This window comes from Sceloporus occidentalis, unplaced genomic scaffold (genome assembly GCF_023333645.1).
Source record: "Sceloporus occidentalis isolate IW3139 unplaced genomic scaffold, rSceOcc1.0.p SCAF_1, whole genome shotgun sequence".
In the NCBI taxonomy this organism is placed as follows: Eukaryota; Metazoa; Chordata; class Lepidosauria; order Squamata; family Phrynosomatidae; genus Sceloporus; species Sceloporus occidentalis.
In genome coordinates, this window is record NW_028316981.1 from 164,432,789 (window position 1) to 164,450,378 (window position 17,590).

Consider the following 17,590-nt stretch of genomic DNA (forward strand, 5'->3'; position numbering starts at 1 on the left):
AATATAAAATGGCAAAATCAAGGTTTGCTTTTTTGGAATTTATATATATATTTGAATATTTTCACGCCATGGATGGTTGAATCCATGGATAAGGAATCCATGAATATGGAGGGCTAACTGCATTCTGTGATCAGCAAATGTCTCACTTCTCTTGGAATACTAAAAGGATTAATACTGGTCAGGCAGTGTGGTGTAGTGGTTTGAGCACTGGACTAGGATCCTGGACATTAGGTTTCGAATCCCTGTGAGACCATTTGGTGATCTTGGGCAGGTGACACTCTCTCAGCTTCAGAGGACAGCAAATACAAACCCCTCTGAACAATTTGTGTCAAGAAAACTTTGTGATAGGTGCACCCTAGGGTTTCCATAGGTTGGAAATACTGTAACTTGAAGGCACATAGCAACAAACAACAAGGATCCTGCAGTCTCCAGTCCAGATCTGGGCCTCAGTGCGTTAGAACATGGCCTGCAGAGGTCTCTGAAAGTCACACCCTCAGCAAACAACACTTAGTGTGGGCCACCTCACATTTGTTTTTCTTTCTCCTGGTCGTTGTCTGTATCTCTCTCATTCCCACTAGAGTGACAGCGGATGCTTCCAGATGGCTGGCTGCTGATGTACCAGTTACCAGACATAGTGAAGTTCTCCTATATATTCTATGTTAATAGATTTTTATGTAATAAGGTGGTGGTGGGGAAGAGAGCCAAGGAAGTTGGTGTCAAGGAAGAGGGACAGACTTCTTGTTACAGATCTTCATTTGTGGGAAATATGTAGGAATAGTGGGAAAAGATGGCAAGATTGCAAGTGGCAGAAAAACAGTCAACAGAATTGCAGTTCATAGGCAACTGGCCAAGGCAGTGTTTGACAAAGCTAGGACAAACTGGGGCACATACAAGTGGGGCAAGTGCAGAGGATTAAGAGGGGAAATCCAAGGCAAGTGGCCAAAGACTAGTCAGAGGACTCCCAACTGGAGAATATGCTTGTGCATATTATATAGAAGGAAGTGAGTGTTGATGTTTCTGCTTGGACTTCCTGACCCTTGTAGATGTGGTTAGACTGTAATTCCTAGCATTCATTTTCATTGGTTATGTGGACTAGGGCTGAGGGGAGTAACAGTTGCCTACTCTAACTTAGAGCAACTAACTGGCCAGGAATGACCACTGGGGACTTTTTAACATGGAATAGGCAAGCTAAAGCAACATATCCAAGTGGTATTTCTGCAATTGCATTCATTGTATAGGCCTGCTAAAAATAATTAAATAGAATTCCCTTTCAAGTTCTCCGGTCATGTGTTCCTCCGGACAAAATATACATGTTTGCAAAGACCATTGATAGTTCAAAGTTTACAAATGAAGAGCTGTATCAAGAAGTCTGTTTGATTGTTTATCTGGATTTTACAAAATTTAGGGAAGGAGTTGTGCAGCCAAGCAGATGTTGTTGGATTGCAAGTAGCCAGCATACCTAATGGTGAGGTGTCGCAGTTCAGCAACATCTGGAGGGTAACATATTTCCCACTCCTGCTCTGTGAAATTTAGGAAGGTAAACTAGGTAAGTTTTCAGCTGGAGAAGATGCTTGTAAAATTTCTACAGAATGGTTTTAAAGTCGTCTTCCAGGAGGGACAATCCAGAACAATTGCCCTTCTCAGAAAAGGGGGTGAGTGGATGAGGCATTTAATACTTATTTGCAGCGATTTTGCTACCTGAAATTGCTCTCCTGTGGCTCCTCCTTCCAGGAAGGAAATGGCTGTCAGGTTGTGCCTCTTGAGTTATTCATCCAGTCTTCACCCAATGGGACTAATTTAATATGACATTCTATGGCTCAAATCTATATAGGAAAACAAAGTGGCTTGTTTTTTTCCTTCTCAAGGTGAAGCAAAAACATTGCCTGAAGTAGCTCCTGCTCCTATCCCTGGAGTGCTCCCCTTCAGCCAAGTGACAAGCCAGCAAACACCAACTCTAACTCCCGTCACAGTGCAAGCCACACCACAGGTAACTATCCTACAGTTCTGTTTTGGGTATATGGGAGGTAGTCTAATGGCCAGTGAACAGAGGAAACAGTGCATTCAATTTCTGCAGGGGAGGGAGGGTGGAAGCATATAGCAGTTTCCTTGGAGTAGTCAGATATGGCTGCCATGTTTATGTTGAAGCAAAATTGCTAGAAGGCTCCTACTTTGTAGGATCCTTAGTGTTCCAGAACGAACCCACCCAAAACTACCTGGAATTGTACTGGATTATCATCATCAAGTGCTGTTGGAGATTGTTTGTTCTGAAATCTAGGATACTGTTCCAGGTTGTGGAGCTCCAGTGCTCTAGACTGTGTTCCCCTTTACTAATAACCATTGAACCAGACTTTGTAGAAATCAAATGCACTCTTCCAGTGTATGTGATAGTGGGTGTTCAGTTTTTGCTAGCATAGTGGGATCGCTGTGGGATACATGCTATGCAGAAATGCTGTACCTTGTCAACATACAGTTTATGTTGTGGTTTCTACTCTCTGATACACAACAAAGCACTCACCATGCAATAACTTGCTAAGGAGATAAGAAGCTTCAATCCAGTTTGTAAAACCTGGTTTCCCTGATTTGTTTTAAGAACAGATGCTTCTCACACATTTGCAGTGAGCAAGATGCTGTCCCTCTCCAATCCTAGGAAAATGGAAGGAGATCTCGGGGCCTTTCCGCACAATCAGTAGATGAGTAAATGGATATTGGTTTTTAATCTGGATGCACACAGTCCAAAGTTGTTAGGGTTGTTGTGGTTAGGTATGTGTTTTTCAGCATTCCACCTACATTATTTTGTACCTGGAGGGGAGAAAGTGTATTTCCTTCTCACAGCTCTGTACTCAAACCTTGCTAAGGAAAACATGTAGGAACACTTAAAGCCACAGTCAAGTAGTAGAAGTGGTTAGAATGTGATATTTAGTGATGATCTTCCGAGGCTGCTGCCACACTGTAGAAATAAAACAGTTTAATAACTACTTTAACTATCATGGCTCCGTCCTATGGAATCCTGGAATTTATAGGCACCAGTGCTATCTGACAGAGAAGGCTAAATATCTCACACAAGTATACCCCGCAGCTTAGAAACAAGAGGACTACTGCACCAATCTCTTTTAAAAAGAAGAAAAAATTTCAAATGTATCATTGAAATTTATTCCTCTCTCCCCTGCAAAATAGCCATATGCATTTAATAATTAACAACAGGGATAGGGAGTGTCATTTCTACAGATAATGTTAGACGGCAACTCCCACCAGTCCCATCAAGCATGTGCAGTGTTAGGGATTCAGGAGTTTGTGTTCAACGTCTGGAGGAACACATGTCCCCCATTCCTTCTATTAGGTTTTTTTCCCTTCCACCCACCTATTACAGAGGGAAAGTAAATATTTTCAAGTTACTTTCCAGGAAAAGGAAATTTTAAAGGAAAAAACTTAAACATCTCAAATGTTATGCTGCTTGCTTTCTTTTTTTAAAGGATAAAACTGGTTTTCCACAGCATCTTTTCATCTTTCCTTGTACCATATCTTCCATCTCATATACACAGCAAGACAATAGTCGTTAAACTGAGATACTGGTATCCTACTTTTTGCTTTGTATTTTGATTTGAGGAGGTTTCTCACATGGGATAATACAGACATCCCTTCTTATACACAGATTTGTTATACACAGATTCAAGCATCCACGGTTTGAAAATGTTCAAAAAAAGTATAAATTTAAAATATCAAACCTTGATTTCCCATTTTTTATAAGGGATACCATTTTGCTATGTCATTATATTTAATGGAACTTGAGCCTCCACGGATTTTGTTATCCACGGGGCATCTTAGAACCAAACCCCAGCATATAACAAGGATCCACTAATTCATTTGATTCTGCGGAAAGGCCTTTAGACTATGCCAGCATGAGAGAGATACCCCAATGCTAAATCATTCTTTTCCTTATTCTGGAGACTTTGAGTGTCTAGGAATTAGTGTCCCAAATCCTATCCCATTTTGTGGAAACTGGGATCCACAAAAGAATTGAGACCAAGGCACTGGGAAGGAGATCTTTTGACGCAATGGCTTGACATTAGGAGGATTATCTCCATGCATTTTTAAGAACTATTAAAGTCTCCTTCCATGTTCCTGTCCTTCTAAGAACACTCTGCCAGGCAATTTGCATCTGCAAAGAAAAGCAAAATATTTTTACTTGTCAGATAAGTGCATCAGACTGCCAGCATATATCTGATGAATAGATGGCCTGTCAAGGATGGCTTCAGTCTATCACCTGTAATGGAGCAGGCATGTTTACTACAGACCTCTGTGGGGAACAAATACAGCATTACTTGCAGTGCATACTCCAAACACCTTGTACCACATTGGAGGGAGGGGAGTTGCTTTTTATAGTAGGACTCTTTCCTTTTCAATCACACCCACAGGGGGAGCAGTAATCAGCAGCTTCACCAAGGAGGTGGTACAATTTGCACCAACTTCTCCCAGGATATTGTCCCAGAAGAAAAAAATTGGTGAATTGGTGCAGACACACACTTAGGTTGCATCTACACTGGGGAATAAATGTTATTTGACACCATTTTAACTGCCATGCCTTCGTTCTATGGAATTCTGGATTTTTAGTTTTTTGTGATATTTGGTCTTCTCTGTCAGAGAGCTCTGGTGCCACAAAAACTACAAATTCCAGGATTCCACAGGAAGGAGCTATGGCAGTTAAAGCCAAACTGCATGAATTCTGCAGTGTGGCAGAAGCATTAGACAACTAAGGTTCACTGTCGTTTGCTAGCAAGGCACCATTGTGCTTAGGGGGCAAAACTCTAGGCATCCTAGAGTGAGTTGTCAGGGTTGTAAAAGATGCTTCTGTCTCACATTTAATGTTGACATTGCAAGCAGCCCCCACTTGGATGTTACAGAGCTGGATCTGCCCAGCTGCTGGCATGGGGGGCAAAGCCACACAAGGGCACAGCTCAGGCGGGCGCCTCCTGGCTGGGCTGGACCTCCTGTGGGCTTGCTGACGTGACTGCTGCGCTGATGCTGTCTGCAGTGGCGTTGATCATTTTTTTCCCTTTTCTTTTTTAAATCTTGTTTACTTTTGCAGGTCTTGACTCAGGAAAACTTAGCAACAGTTGTGACAGGCGTAATGGTTCCAGCAGGGGCAGTTACTCAACCTCTTCTTATCCCCATCAGTATTGCAGGTCAAGTGGCAAGTCAGCAGGGGCTGGCTGTGTGGACATTTCCTGCAGCAACGGTCGCTGCCCTACCAGGATTGACGGCTGCCTCTCCTACTGGGGGAATTTTCAAATCACCTATAGCCAATTTGCAAGGTAACCACCGCCTCCTAGAGGATCTCTCATTGGGATGGTGATCCACTGTTTGGGCAGGACCACACTAGGAAGGTCCTGAGGCATTCTCTGCCCTTTCAGAAATTTGGGGTATTGGCTCAACATCCTGCTTTGAAGGAGAGGGGCTAATTTAAAGGAGTCACTGGTAATGTTTTTAGCTTCATGAGCTGAGAGGGGCAGACAGTATTGGTCTGTAATGATGACCATTGCTTTAGAAGGGGATTAGACAAACTCATGGAGGATAATGCCTACCACAGCCGGCCCTGGATCCTGGAACCAAACTCAAGCAGATGCCAAGGGCCCACTGTACTCAAAGTGGCTGTGTAGTAACCACAGTATCAGAGACAATATGGCACTTAGTACCAGTTGCTTGAGAACCTGAGGGGGACATGGCTGTTGCTTGTTAGCTTCCCAGAGTCATCCCATTGGCCACAGGCAGTTCTCTTGCGTTCTTACTGTTCACCAGTCCACTGACCATGGTGAGTCAGTGTTTGTATTAAATTTAAAGGAGTGATCATATCCAGAGTTACAAAGGGATGCATTCCCATATCTGCTATGTTCATTGAAAAGAAACATAGGTGGGTGTGGGGAGTCCATGTGTGTAGGAGACTTTCATCTGAGCCTTCATACCCACTGCAAATTTGGTTGCATCCCATCAGCATGTGCAGTAGCTTATATCTCAGGTCTTATGGTCAGTTTTCTGGCTGAAGATTGCACATTTGTCTGTTTTACTGGGTTGTTCAGGAGAGGATGCTCTTGTCAGTAATCTCCACAAATTACTTTTGAGAAGTATTAAGACAGCAGCACCAAATCAAGAAAATATAGCCAAGATAGGGTTTCTTCTTCCATTACAGTTTGTAATAAGGGAACCTATGAAGTAAAAATTCCAGGTGGTTGTAGCTGTTACTGATTGTGTAACAAGACCATCTTGTGGCCCTGTCTTGGGCTTCTGCTTACTTGCTTCCAACAGAACTTGATTATAGCTTTGCATTTGCAGTAAGGAAGCTAGAAAATAAAGGAAGAAAGTCAGTTCTCAGTTTGATATAAATGCCTATACCATCATCATTTGGAATGATATATCACCTTCTGTAATGTATCTTGTTTATTTCAAGACAGTGTAGCAACACGAGTCTATATGTAAAGCATCTGTTCTGTATTTTATCCTTAAGTATGTTCCCCACCTCTAGACCATAGGTGTAAATAACTTCTGCAAGGTAGGAGACTGTGATGGCATTCCAAACCCATGAAGATCTTGAAAATGGGGAGCACATACCTACAATAGTTTTGAAATGAAATTGTGCTTCTATAATCACTGTCATAGTTGTGTTCCTTCAAGTCATTTCCAACATATGGTGACCCTAGGGCGACCCTATCACAGGGTTTTCTGGGGCTGAGAGTATGTGACTCTCTTAGGGTTATCCAATGGGTTTCCATGGCCAAGCAATGAATTTAATACTGATCTCCAGAGTTCAACACTCAACTCTCAAACCACTATTCCATGCTGGCCAGGAGCATACATTGTTTTAAAGCAAAACTATAGGGGGTTTTGGCTGCAGTTGAGCATTGCAGCAAAATCAGAAAAGGCAGATGGGTGTGGGTGGATGAGCAGGTGGCTGGAAAAAGTGGGGCAGACAGCCACACATGTGGCCCACTTTAACCTCCCTGCCTTAGATGTGCACACATAACTTTCCCAACTATTTACTCTTGGTTTCAAATAGGAAACAATGTGATGGGATAAAGAAAACAGATTGGTAGAAATAAAAGCATAGTATCACCATGGCAATAATGTTGTGACTCTTCTTCCATTTGTCTCACTCCAACAGCTGCTGCAGTGCTGAACACAGCAATACAAGCCCCTTTGCAGTCAACTCAGCCGGTCCAGGCACAGCAAACAGTCCAGCCAAGGCCAGCAGTCCAAACACAGACTGTGTTCCAGCCACAAGCTCAGCCAACCATTTTGCCACAGTCTACTGCAGTGTCCACATCACCAGTTATCAAACCATTGGAAACTCAAACTCAAATAACGGTTCAGCCAGCGGGATTTGCCTTTAATCCTGGAATAGTAAGGAACTGAAAAATACCACTGAAAAGGACTTGTTAGCTAACTCAGAAATCTGGGGACTGGGTGTGTTGGTGTTGATGGACAAGCTTCTAGTGGAACAAACATAGTCCTGTTCAGGTCTGCTGAGCTATGTATAGTTTAGTGGTAAGGTGGTGCATCTTCTGATCTTTCCAAAGAAGTTCTGCAATTTGTTTCCATTATTAACATGAACAGCAGCTCCTGGGATATCTGGCTACCTATTACCTGTTGAATAGATATCAACAGCGAAGAGTGTCCATTTGCCTGTTAACATTTGCATTGGTTATGGCATCTCTGGTATAAATCCTCTATTCACAGCCCGCATGCACTGTTCACAAAGGCCTGTTACAGACAGGCCAAAATAAAGCTGCTTCGAGTCACTTTGGAGGTATGGTATTTCAATGATGCATGTGTCCTAAGAGTCCAAAAGCCACACCAAAGCCACACTCCAGTTCTAAGGACTGGAATGCAGCTTTGATGCGGCTTTTGGACTCTTAGGACACATGCATCATTGAAATACCATACCTTCAAAGTGACTCGAAGCAGCTTTATTTTGGCCTGTCTGTAACAGGCCTATGTCAGGTTTTGTGACTGTAGTGATATGTTATTGGCTCCTTTTTGCATCCAGAGGGCTGGATGCATCCAGAGGGCTGGGGGGAAAAAGCACAGTGAAAATGATTATATGTTGCCACACTTTTAAGAGATCATTTTATGCTGTCAGGGTGGCCATTCATCTTAATCAACAGCTATACAGTCCTTTAGAACAGTGATTTTCAATTTTTGGCCATTCAGTTGTTTTGCACTTCAGCTCCCAGAACCTCTAACCATTGCTGGCTGAAGCTTTTGGAAGTTGTCATCCAAACCACCTGGAGAGAACTAGCTTGAGACCCATTGCTCTAGATCAGGGCTGGTGGGGGACATGTGACCTTAGTGACATTTTGAACTGTATTTCCCATTAGCCCCAAACAGCAAAGCTAAGGGTGAGGGGTGGGAAGTTGTAGTCCAGCAGGGCTACATGTTCCCTGATCAGAGCAGAAATAGCCAAGCAGTAGACCAGACTTGGTGTGCTTCATCCAATTTCTTCAGGGTCTTGAATCGGGCTGGAAAGTTACTAGTTCATCATCCTTGTTTTTGAGTGTGTGGGACACTTTATCTACTATGTATTACTGTCATTTTCATACTGAAGAAAGCAAGGGAGACAGCTGAGGCAGAGAAATCAATCTCAAGGGATGATGGAAGACAGAGAGCAATATAAATTTTGATCTTTGGCTTTTGTTTTCTCCTGCAGATCAGTGCAGCTTCTCTTGGGGCTCAAACACAGCTTCTCAGTTCTCTGGCTGCCACACCAGTGATTGCAAACACAATTCCCAGCGTACAGGGGATTACTGGGCAGATTCTGACCAATGCTCAGGGTCAAGTAAGTGTTACAGTCTCAAGAAACACACTCAAAGTAACAACAGGCCCAGCTCTTTCCTACTGGAAAAGGACACATTAATGTTTACCAGCCTTTTTTTCAAAAAAAAGAAAGAAAAGGATATCTTCAAATATTTCATTTACAGTGGACCCTTGGTATCCACTGGGGCTAGTTTCCAGGACTCTCCGTGGATAACAAAACCTGTGGATGCTGAAGTCCTATTATATACAGGGGCCTAGAAAAATGGTATCCCTTATATAAAAGAGCAAAATTATGGTTTGCTATTTAGAATTTATATGTATATTTTTAATATTACCAAGCCGTAGATGGTTGAACCTGTGGATGGAAAATCTGTGGATATGGAGGGCAAGCTGTATATATGTAAGTTTAACAATCTTGAACAGAGTCCTGTTGAGCAGTTAAGGATATGTAACCTACATTGACTAATTCGTAACTGCTATGAATTCATGACCCCTAGGTATCCTCTGTGGCTGCATAGGGACTGTGAAAGTCTCCCAAACCCCACTTATTGGTAAGCAGCAACTGGGTTCGATGGGAGTCCATTCCTTTGTCAGTTGAGAAGTAACTGCCTGATGTTCCCACCTACTCCCTTGTGTGAGTGGTCTCTGGTGCAGCTTGTTACGCTGGAAAGCATTCATGAGAGGGACTGGGAATGTCAGGCAGCCACTTCTCAGTCAGCAAGGGAATGGACTGTCATTGATCCCAGTGGCTGCTTAATGGTAAGTGGGGTTTGGGGTACAGTCTGGCCATAGTTATGATGCTACATAGTATAGTCTGCCCTTCCTTTATGCAGCGGATCCATTCCGGACTGCCCTGTGTAAAGGGAATTCCGCCTATGCTCAAGCCCCATTTAAATGAATGGAGCTCGTGGATGTGGCGGTGCGGCAGCGTGCGCACCACGGGCATGTCCCCCCATTATCCTTTATGGGACATGCTGCCCCTTCTCCCAGTGTGGCTTTCAGTGTATGCTGAAAGCCGCGTAAAGTGCACCTGCGTATGATGCGGGCACATTGTACATGGTCATACAGAATTCCGCTGACTGAATTAGAATCAAGGTAGTCATGAACAGGGGGAGGGGGGAATGGAATTTAAAAACATAATTTAAAAAAATATGGTCCAAGTAATCCCAAATTAGGAAATTTGGAGCTGTTACTCAAGTCATTTTAATTTTCCCATTGAAACCAACCAGGCTCAAAAATACTGGATTTTAGCTGGAAAATGCTCAGTATCAGACATTAAAAATAGGGATATGCCCTTAGATAAGATGTACTATTGAGCCTGGGTGTGATGGTGCTTTAAGGAATGGCAACAACACTATGGAAATTCAGACTATTTAGACCAGAGGTAGGCAACTGTTTTGAGCCGGGGGCCGGGTTGCTGTCCCTCAGACAACTTGGGGGGGGGGGGGCAAAAAATAAATAATTAAATTATTTTTTTAAAAAATTTAATAAATAAATAAACCGGGACAAATGTAGGACAACATTTTCAAATGGTGGACACTTTTTTAAAAAAAGTGGAGGACACACAAAAAAAATTGCTGATTTTTAAAAAAATGTTAATATAAATGCATGTTTCTGAGGTGTCTATAGACAATTGCCCCCCTTGCCCCTGCGCGCGAGAGGCCAAAGGCCCCGGCGGCAATCGGCGGCAGGACCGGGCTGGGGCCGGTCCCAAGACCTCGCCGGGCTGCATCCGGCCCGCGGGCCGCAGGTTGCCTACCCCTGATTTAGACTCCAGGGAATAGTATGCTCTGGGGAAAGGAAATACCAAAGAAAACAGCAGCAAGAAATCCAAGAGTTTGTATACTTTCTTAGCTTCTTTCTTTCTCTTTGCACTGTCAAGATCACTAAACAGCAGTTGCTTCTTGCTGTTTGTGTGTTTCCTCCAAGGTATCAATCTCAGAAGGGTCTAACGGGGATTTCATATCATTGCTCATATCCACCCTCTTCAGTACCACCAGCTATACCAAGAACAGCACTTTATGGATGGATATTTGATAAAAGTAACACTGCCTGCCCTAATAAGAACAGAGGGTAAGAGTAGTTACAGGACTGGAGCTGGCCAGCCCCCCCCCACCACCACCACCACCACACACACACATCAAGTCATGTTTCTCTGTTCTTAAGGATGTATCATGAAAGTCTCAGCATATTCTGTAGCCTTCCCCTCCCTTTGCTCCTCCTCGCACTTTCACTTTAGTTTTACTCAGTCTGCCCTCCCTCCCCTTGTTATGGTGGAGAGAGGGGATATTTATGAAGGCTGTGCTCCAAACCCTTGTTTTATCTTTCCCTTGTTTTATCTTCCAGGTTATTGGAACACTCCCATGGGTGGTGAACCCAGCAGGCATTGCTACAGCAAATCCTGCCCCTGCCACATTGCCAGCACAGAATTTACAGTTGCAGGCAGTGACACCGCAGCTGCTTTTGAATGCTCAAGGCCAGGTCATAGCCACCTTGGCTAGCAGTACTATCCAGGCAGCAGCAGCAGCAGCATCTGTAAGAACACCCAGCACCCCAGAATCTCCAGCAAAGACTGAGGTGAGCTTCTTCAGACAGCCAAGGGCTTCTGAATCTGAGGGGAGATCATCCAAGGACTCTTCAGTAAAGAACTCAAGTGTAGTACCTGCATATAGAGAAGAGATGGGACATATTAGGTTGGAGCCTAAAAACCAATCACAGAAAGAAGTTGCTGAAAGGAACTTTCTTGTTCTGTTGTTCCCCTGTGCCTCATGGAAAGCCTTTCCCAGGACCTTCCTGAACAGAGCTTGCATAGTTACTTTTAAGAAGAGTAAGGATGTGCTGAAGGCACCTGCAAATGAGCAATGTTATCAGCCCCAGAAACCCTGTGGCTGTTTTGCCTTAGGGTCACCATAAGTTGAAAACAAGTAACAAAGAGTTATGCTCTTCAGGCACTGCACCGCCGCCACCACCACTTCCGTTAATTTCTTCTATCCTTCCTTCTATTGATTTTTCATAAAAGTAACTTTCCCAAGCTATGTTTCTGAAGGAAATAGGCTTTGGGGTAGTGGGCTTGTAGAGGAGGACAGTGGGAAAGGAATCTGCCCAATTTGGAACTTTAGTTTAATATTTTATAATCCTGTATATTTGATTACATGGATTGGTCATTTTGTTTTATATTATATTGTATTTTTGTATTCTATCTAGATAATTTGTTTTATAGTTGTATAGTTTTATTATTCATTCTTTCCCTCTGTATGTATGTGTATGTACACACTTTAGATTGTATGCTTCTGGAAAGACCCATTGTTTTTGTTCATTGTACCTGGTGGCGCAGTGGCGGAGCCCTGGTGGCGCAGTGGTTAAATGCCTGTACTGCAGCCATTCACTCAAAACCACAAGGTTGCGAGTTCAAGACCAGCAAAAGGGCCCAAGCTCGACTCAGGCTTGCATCCTTCTGAGGAGGGAGCTAAAATGAGTACCCAGACTGTTGGGGGCAAATGAGCTTACTTGCTAATTAGCTTACTTGCTGTTCACCGCTATGATCTTTGGAATAGCGGTATATAAATAAAACAAATTATTATTATTATTATTACCTGTAAAGCGCCATGTAAATTGATGGCACTTTATAAGATGATGGATGATGATTATAATGTTTGTGGAAGGGTGCATTTTCTCCAGTGGTCCCCTGTGTCAGGGTCCACCTCACTCAGGAGGGTTCCAGACCCTGAGGAAACCCTCCTTGGAAGCAGGGAACAAGGGTGTGGGTGTAGAAGTCCCCTTCTGCCAACTTCTTCCAGTGGAAGATCTAGTCCATCTGCCTTATTCCAACAGACCTGTTATTCATGGTACATAGTAATGTTCAAAATGGGAAACCCAAAGCAAATGTTGGGCTGAGCAAACTGTTAAACAACCCAAGGTGTTTGAGAATGTCTCATCTGAACATCACTCTCTTTTTTGCTGCATTGGCAGGTCCAGCCAATTCAACCTGCCCCACCTTTAACACAACCAGCTGTGGTCATTGCCAGTCCTCCCCCTGCAGCTAAACTAGCTTCTGCTCCCGTCCCCATTACCTGCTCAGAGACCCCTACTGTCAGCCAGCTGGTTTCCAGTAAGCATCTCTGTGTTCGTTTTTGTTTTCATGATAGGTAGAGGATGGATTTCAGTGGGCTGGTAATGGGAAATGCTTCATGGTCATTATATTTTGGATAGCTATGGTGCAAGGTGGGGTTTCCAATAGAAACTGGTGAAAGGGTGTGCTCTGCTCCTCCCCCCATGGCAGCAGCTAGAATTTTTAGCATGCATGGCTGCAGGAGGCACAAGTGCATTGAGAAGAATAGGGAATCTGTGGTCCTCCAAACATCACTGGACTCTTATTCCTAGCCAGCATATCAAATGGATGTGCTGTCAGTAGGAGTTATAGCCCAACAGGCTATAGAAAGCCATAGGTTCTTCACCCTTGGGTCTGGAGGCAGATTTTACTGGGTCTGGATTTTTTTTATGTAGTTAGAGGCTTTAGTAGGGAACAAACTGCATTGTCTAACTTCTCGTCATTTATTTCTTCTCCCACATTAGAACCTCAGGCTCCCAATAATGGAAGTGATGAAGATGGTATAAACTTGGAGGAAATTAGAGAGTTTGCCAAGAATTTTAAGATTCGACGGCTATCTTTGGGCCTAACACAAACACAAGTGGGGCAGGCATTAACTGCAACTGAAGGACCTGCATACAGCCAGTCTGCTATATGCAGGTAAGCTACATGCTAGGGTATTCTAAGGGTTCTTTCACCAGTTACTATTTAGGCTTGTGTAACAAGGACATGGGAGGCAAGGGCATGGGATTTTGTATTGTATATTTTAAATTAATGTTGTGTTTGTCTCTTTACTAGCTGTTTTGAACCAACCAAAATGAAATTGATGTTAGATCTCAGGGTGACTTGCATTAGATGTAATAAAGCATTCAGATTTCCATTTTATTTCAACAAGAATAATAATTATAGCTGTCTTTCTGGCTAATGAACCAAATAAAAGTTGGCTCAGTTCTAGTCACTAAAACAAAACTCTTAAATCTGCCCCACTGAACCTCTATGCAAACCCTTCATTCGAGTTGGCAGATCTGGTGGATTTAGTAAAAAACAGAAATACCAAAGTAGATCCTGCAAATCTGAAATCTTCTCACCCCGGTTTTTATGTAGTGCATTAAAATAGTGAGATTGTAATTAAACTTCTGTCAACTTATTGACAGAAGTAACATTTGCAGGACATTTCCTAAATTAGGGTTCCTAATTAAGGTAGGACTTCAGTCCCTAGCAGCTCCATCCAGCATTGTTAACAGTCAGAGATTCTGGGAGTTGTAGTTTGACAACATCTGGGAATCCAAGGTTGGTATAGAGCAGTCCCACTTTAAACTCTGCTCTAAGCTAAAATTTCCTAAAGCTATGGGGTAATGGGTGAGAGTCAGGACTTGGGACCCTTTCATACTACACAGTTATAGCTCTATGATTCTACTTTAACTTCCATGGTTGCATCCTGTGGCATTTTGGGAATGGCAATTGATGGAGGAGGGGCTTTTTGAATCCCCATCCATTGATCTCCTCTGGTGCCTCTGACCAAATGCCAATCCCAGGATTCCATAAAAGGCAGCCATGACAGTTAAAGTAGTGCTACAATTGTGTAGTGTGAAAGGGGCCCTGGGAAATTATTTTTTGGACTGCAGTTCCAAGAGCCCTCTGCAATGCTGTCTGTGGGGTTGTCGTCCCCCCAAAATAATTGTTCTAGGCTCTGGTGATGGCATTTGTTTATGTGATTTGGGCCTAATCAGGTGGGGGAACCACATGATTCTCTGATTCTCCTGATGGTTCCTTCTTACTTTGCAGGTTTGAAAAGTTGGACATCACTCCCAAGAGCGCCCAGAAGCTGAAGCCTGTATTAGAGAAGTGGTTGAGCGAGGCTGAGCTGCGGAACCAGGAGGGCCAACAAAATCTGATGGAATTTGTAGGTGGCGAGCCCTCCAAGAAACGTAAACGTCGCACATCTTTCACGCCACAGGCCATTGAGGCCCTCAATGCCTACTTTGAGAAAAATGCCCTGCCCACTGGCCAGGAGATCACAGAGATTGCCAAGGAGCTCAATTATGACCGCGAGGTAGTCCGGGTCTGGTTTTGCAACCGGCGACAGACACTCAAAAACACCAGCAAACTCAATGTCTTTCAGATCCCTTGAAGGTCTAGGGGTTGGACTGAAGAGCCTTCCATAACCTTACGTTGCTGCTGTGAGCACTTTGTGGCTAACTTCCCCTTGCACCTGCTGATCCTTTTTCAGTGATGACTGGCATGGAAGATGCGAGGCAGGAAGGAGTGCCTCCTGTTTTGATATCCTTTTTGCCTCACATGGCCCAGTTGTGTACATGTCAGCTGTGTCCTTTCTTCTCCCTGAATGTCGTGCTGGAGCTGTGAAGGGTTTAGAAACACATACGCCTTTAGTTTCTTTCTGTGTAAGACAAAACCATCATCAGGTTTATGTCTTTTTTTAAAAAACGACTTTCTGTGTTTTTATATGAAAAGGTAGCATTGGGTCTGACACCCGATTTGCATTTACCAGAAATTCCTGTTTCCCTACAAGAAGAAATGTGTAAAATCTTGTTTCATTTCAAACTTTTTTCATAGACAGTTTTATCTCTTCATTCATAGGAACAAGCTCAGCTAACACTATCTAAACAGATTAGTGTCATAATTTATATCTCTTTCTTGTGAAGATTATTATTATTATTATTATTATTATTATTATACAGAGCACTATTAAACTAAAAGACTTTTTATTCACGGAAAAAGTAATTTCTGCTAGTACCTTTGGGTCTGTTGTTTTTCTGGTATCCTTGGGTTGGGTTCCCTTGTTTTTAAGTGTTGGTGGGATTAAACACAATGGTTCATTGGATAGATACTCCCAAGGCACACTGTAGGAATGTCCAGGACATCAGAAGGATCAGAGTTTGAATACTTGTGGTGTATATAAACCCTAGCTTCCACTAACAATTTCTAGGTAGTTTAAAGTACATCAGCATTTCTAACTCCCTACTGCTTAACAATAACTCCAACAAATAGCTGACTCTTCCTCACCCTATCCCCAAATATACTTCTGAAATGAAGAAAGTCTGAGATAAACTAGACTTGTGTGTGGAAAGATGATAATCTCAATTCAAGTCCAGTATGCAAAGCAAACTGCTGAGTTGAGCTTCTGACTTTTTAAGTGTATGTCCTGGTAACATGAGAGCCAGTGTGGTTTAGTGGTTTGAGTGTTGGACTTTGGAGATCAAGGTTGAAACAACAACAAATTGGTAACATAACCCACTTAGACTGCATCCATACTGCAGAAATCCAGGTTGACACCACTTTTAACTATCATGGCTCAATGCTATGGAATCCTGGGATTTTGTAGTTTCTTATACCTGGACTGAGAATGCTACAAAACTGCAGATCCCAGAATTCCATGACATTGAGCCGTGGCAGTTGAAGGGGTGTCAACCTGCATTACTTCTGCAGTGCGGATGCAGCTTTAGTAGATCTAGATCTACTAGTAGATCTAGATCTAGTGAAAGTCAAAAGTATATCTTGAATCGCTGAAGTGCATGTGTTCCAGTTATAGGTTCCACTTATTCTGATGCATGATTATTGCTGAAGATCTTTATTGGAGGAGTTGCTGTCAGAGGGCTCCAGAGACAGGCCATCCTCCTTGCTGCTGATGCAATAACCGCATAAAGCACCTGGCATACGAATAAAGGTTCATTTGATGAACCAGGTGGACTGCAAAATGTAATGTGTGCAGTCATGTTTCCTGGTTTTGAAAGAGGTTGACTGTGTTCTGAAAGCAGGCTAAAAGGCAATCCAAAGTCTGAGCAAGCAGGGTCCAAAAAGAGCAGGTATCCAACAAGGGCAAACAGAAAAACCACCCTAAGACATTCTGCTGCCTGAGGTGGAGCAATAAATTATGTCCCTCCCCAACAGAGTCATGGCACAGATTGCTCTGGATCAGCCGAATTATTCTGTCTGCCGAGATAAGAAATCCCATAAGCACCTCTCCATATTATTGATTGATTGATTGATTGATTGATCGATCAACTATGATCTTCTGTCTTTGCCAGATAGCCAAACTCTTGCCTGAGGTGTCTGCCTATGGTACAGCCAGCCCTGAGATAAAACACTGTACTTTGTGTGGCTTTTTAATGGAGTAGACAGACCAGTGGAGGAGAGATTATTAACTATTATATTTAAGTTGAACCTCCATGTTTGGCGGCAGTGTACCTGGTGAACAATACAAGGTGACCAAACAGAAGATTAACAGTAGTCATTTTTGGGTCCTGCTTGTACATTTCCTGGAGGCATTCTTGGAAACAAGAATGCTGGCTTGTTAGTCTGATGCAGTTAGAGAGTGCCAATGTGGCACGCATTGCTTTCCTTCTACTCAAAATCTAACTCTTATTTATTTATTTCACTTACATCCTGCCTTTCTCCCTAAATGGGATCCACTGTGGCTTACAATAACTTTAAAAAGGTCCAAATAAAACATTAATTTACAAAAGTTAAAACGAAATTAAACATCAGCATTATTAAAAGCATGACTAATAACACTTAGAACATATTTAAAACATAGTTTCAATATATCCCTCCCTCCTTACGGAGCCTTGCATTCATTGGAAATAGAATCTAGAGAAGGCTGTATTGGAAAAGCGTAACATTGAGATGTAAGGTAAAGTCACAAGATCACTTCCATCTTCAGAACATTTTTTACAAAGCACA

The 17,590-nt window shown here is 42.9% G+C and overlaps 1 protein-coding gene across 9 annotated transcripts in view; it reads left to right on the forward strand.

The window, feature by feature from the left end:
- Positions 1-15,627, forward strand: part of POU6F1 (POU class 6 homeobox 1) — a 34,415-nt gene extending 18,788 nt beyond the window's left edge. For 8 of the 9 annotated variants that reach the window (XM_089480635.1, XM_089480662.1, XM_089480656.1 and 5 more), the window contains 8 exons: positions 1,866-1,987; positions 5,084-5,309; positions 7,151-7,389; positions 8,696-8,824; positions 11,149-11,379; positions 12,772-12,910; positions 13,375-13,549; positions 14,675-15,627. In XM_089480635.1, the coding sequence (XP_089336761.1) occupies positions 1,866-1,987; positions 5,084-5,309; positions 7,151-7,389; positions 8,696-8,824; positions 11,149-11,379; positions 12,772-12,910; positions 13,375-13,549; positions 14,675-15,020 (1,607 nt within the window). In that variant the 3' untranslated portion in view covers positions 15,021-15,627. The remainder of the gene's footprint in view (positions 1-1,865; positions 1,988-5,083; positions 5,310-7,150; positions 7,390-8,695; positions 8,825-11,148; positions 11,380-12,771; positions 12,911-13,374; positions 13,550-14,674) is intronic. The other variant, XM_089480693.1, reaches the window with a different exon arrangement.
- Positions 15,628-17,590: the final 1,963 nt, after the last annotated feature.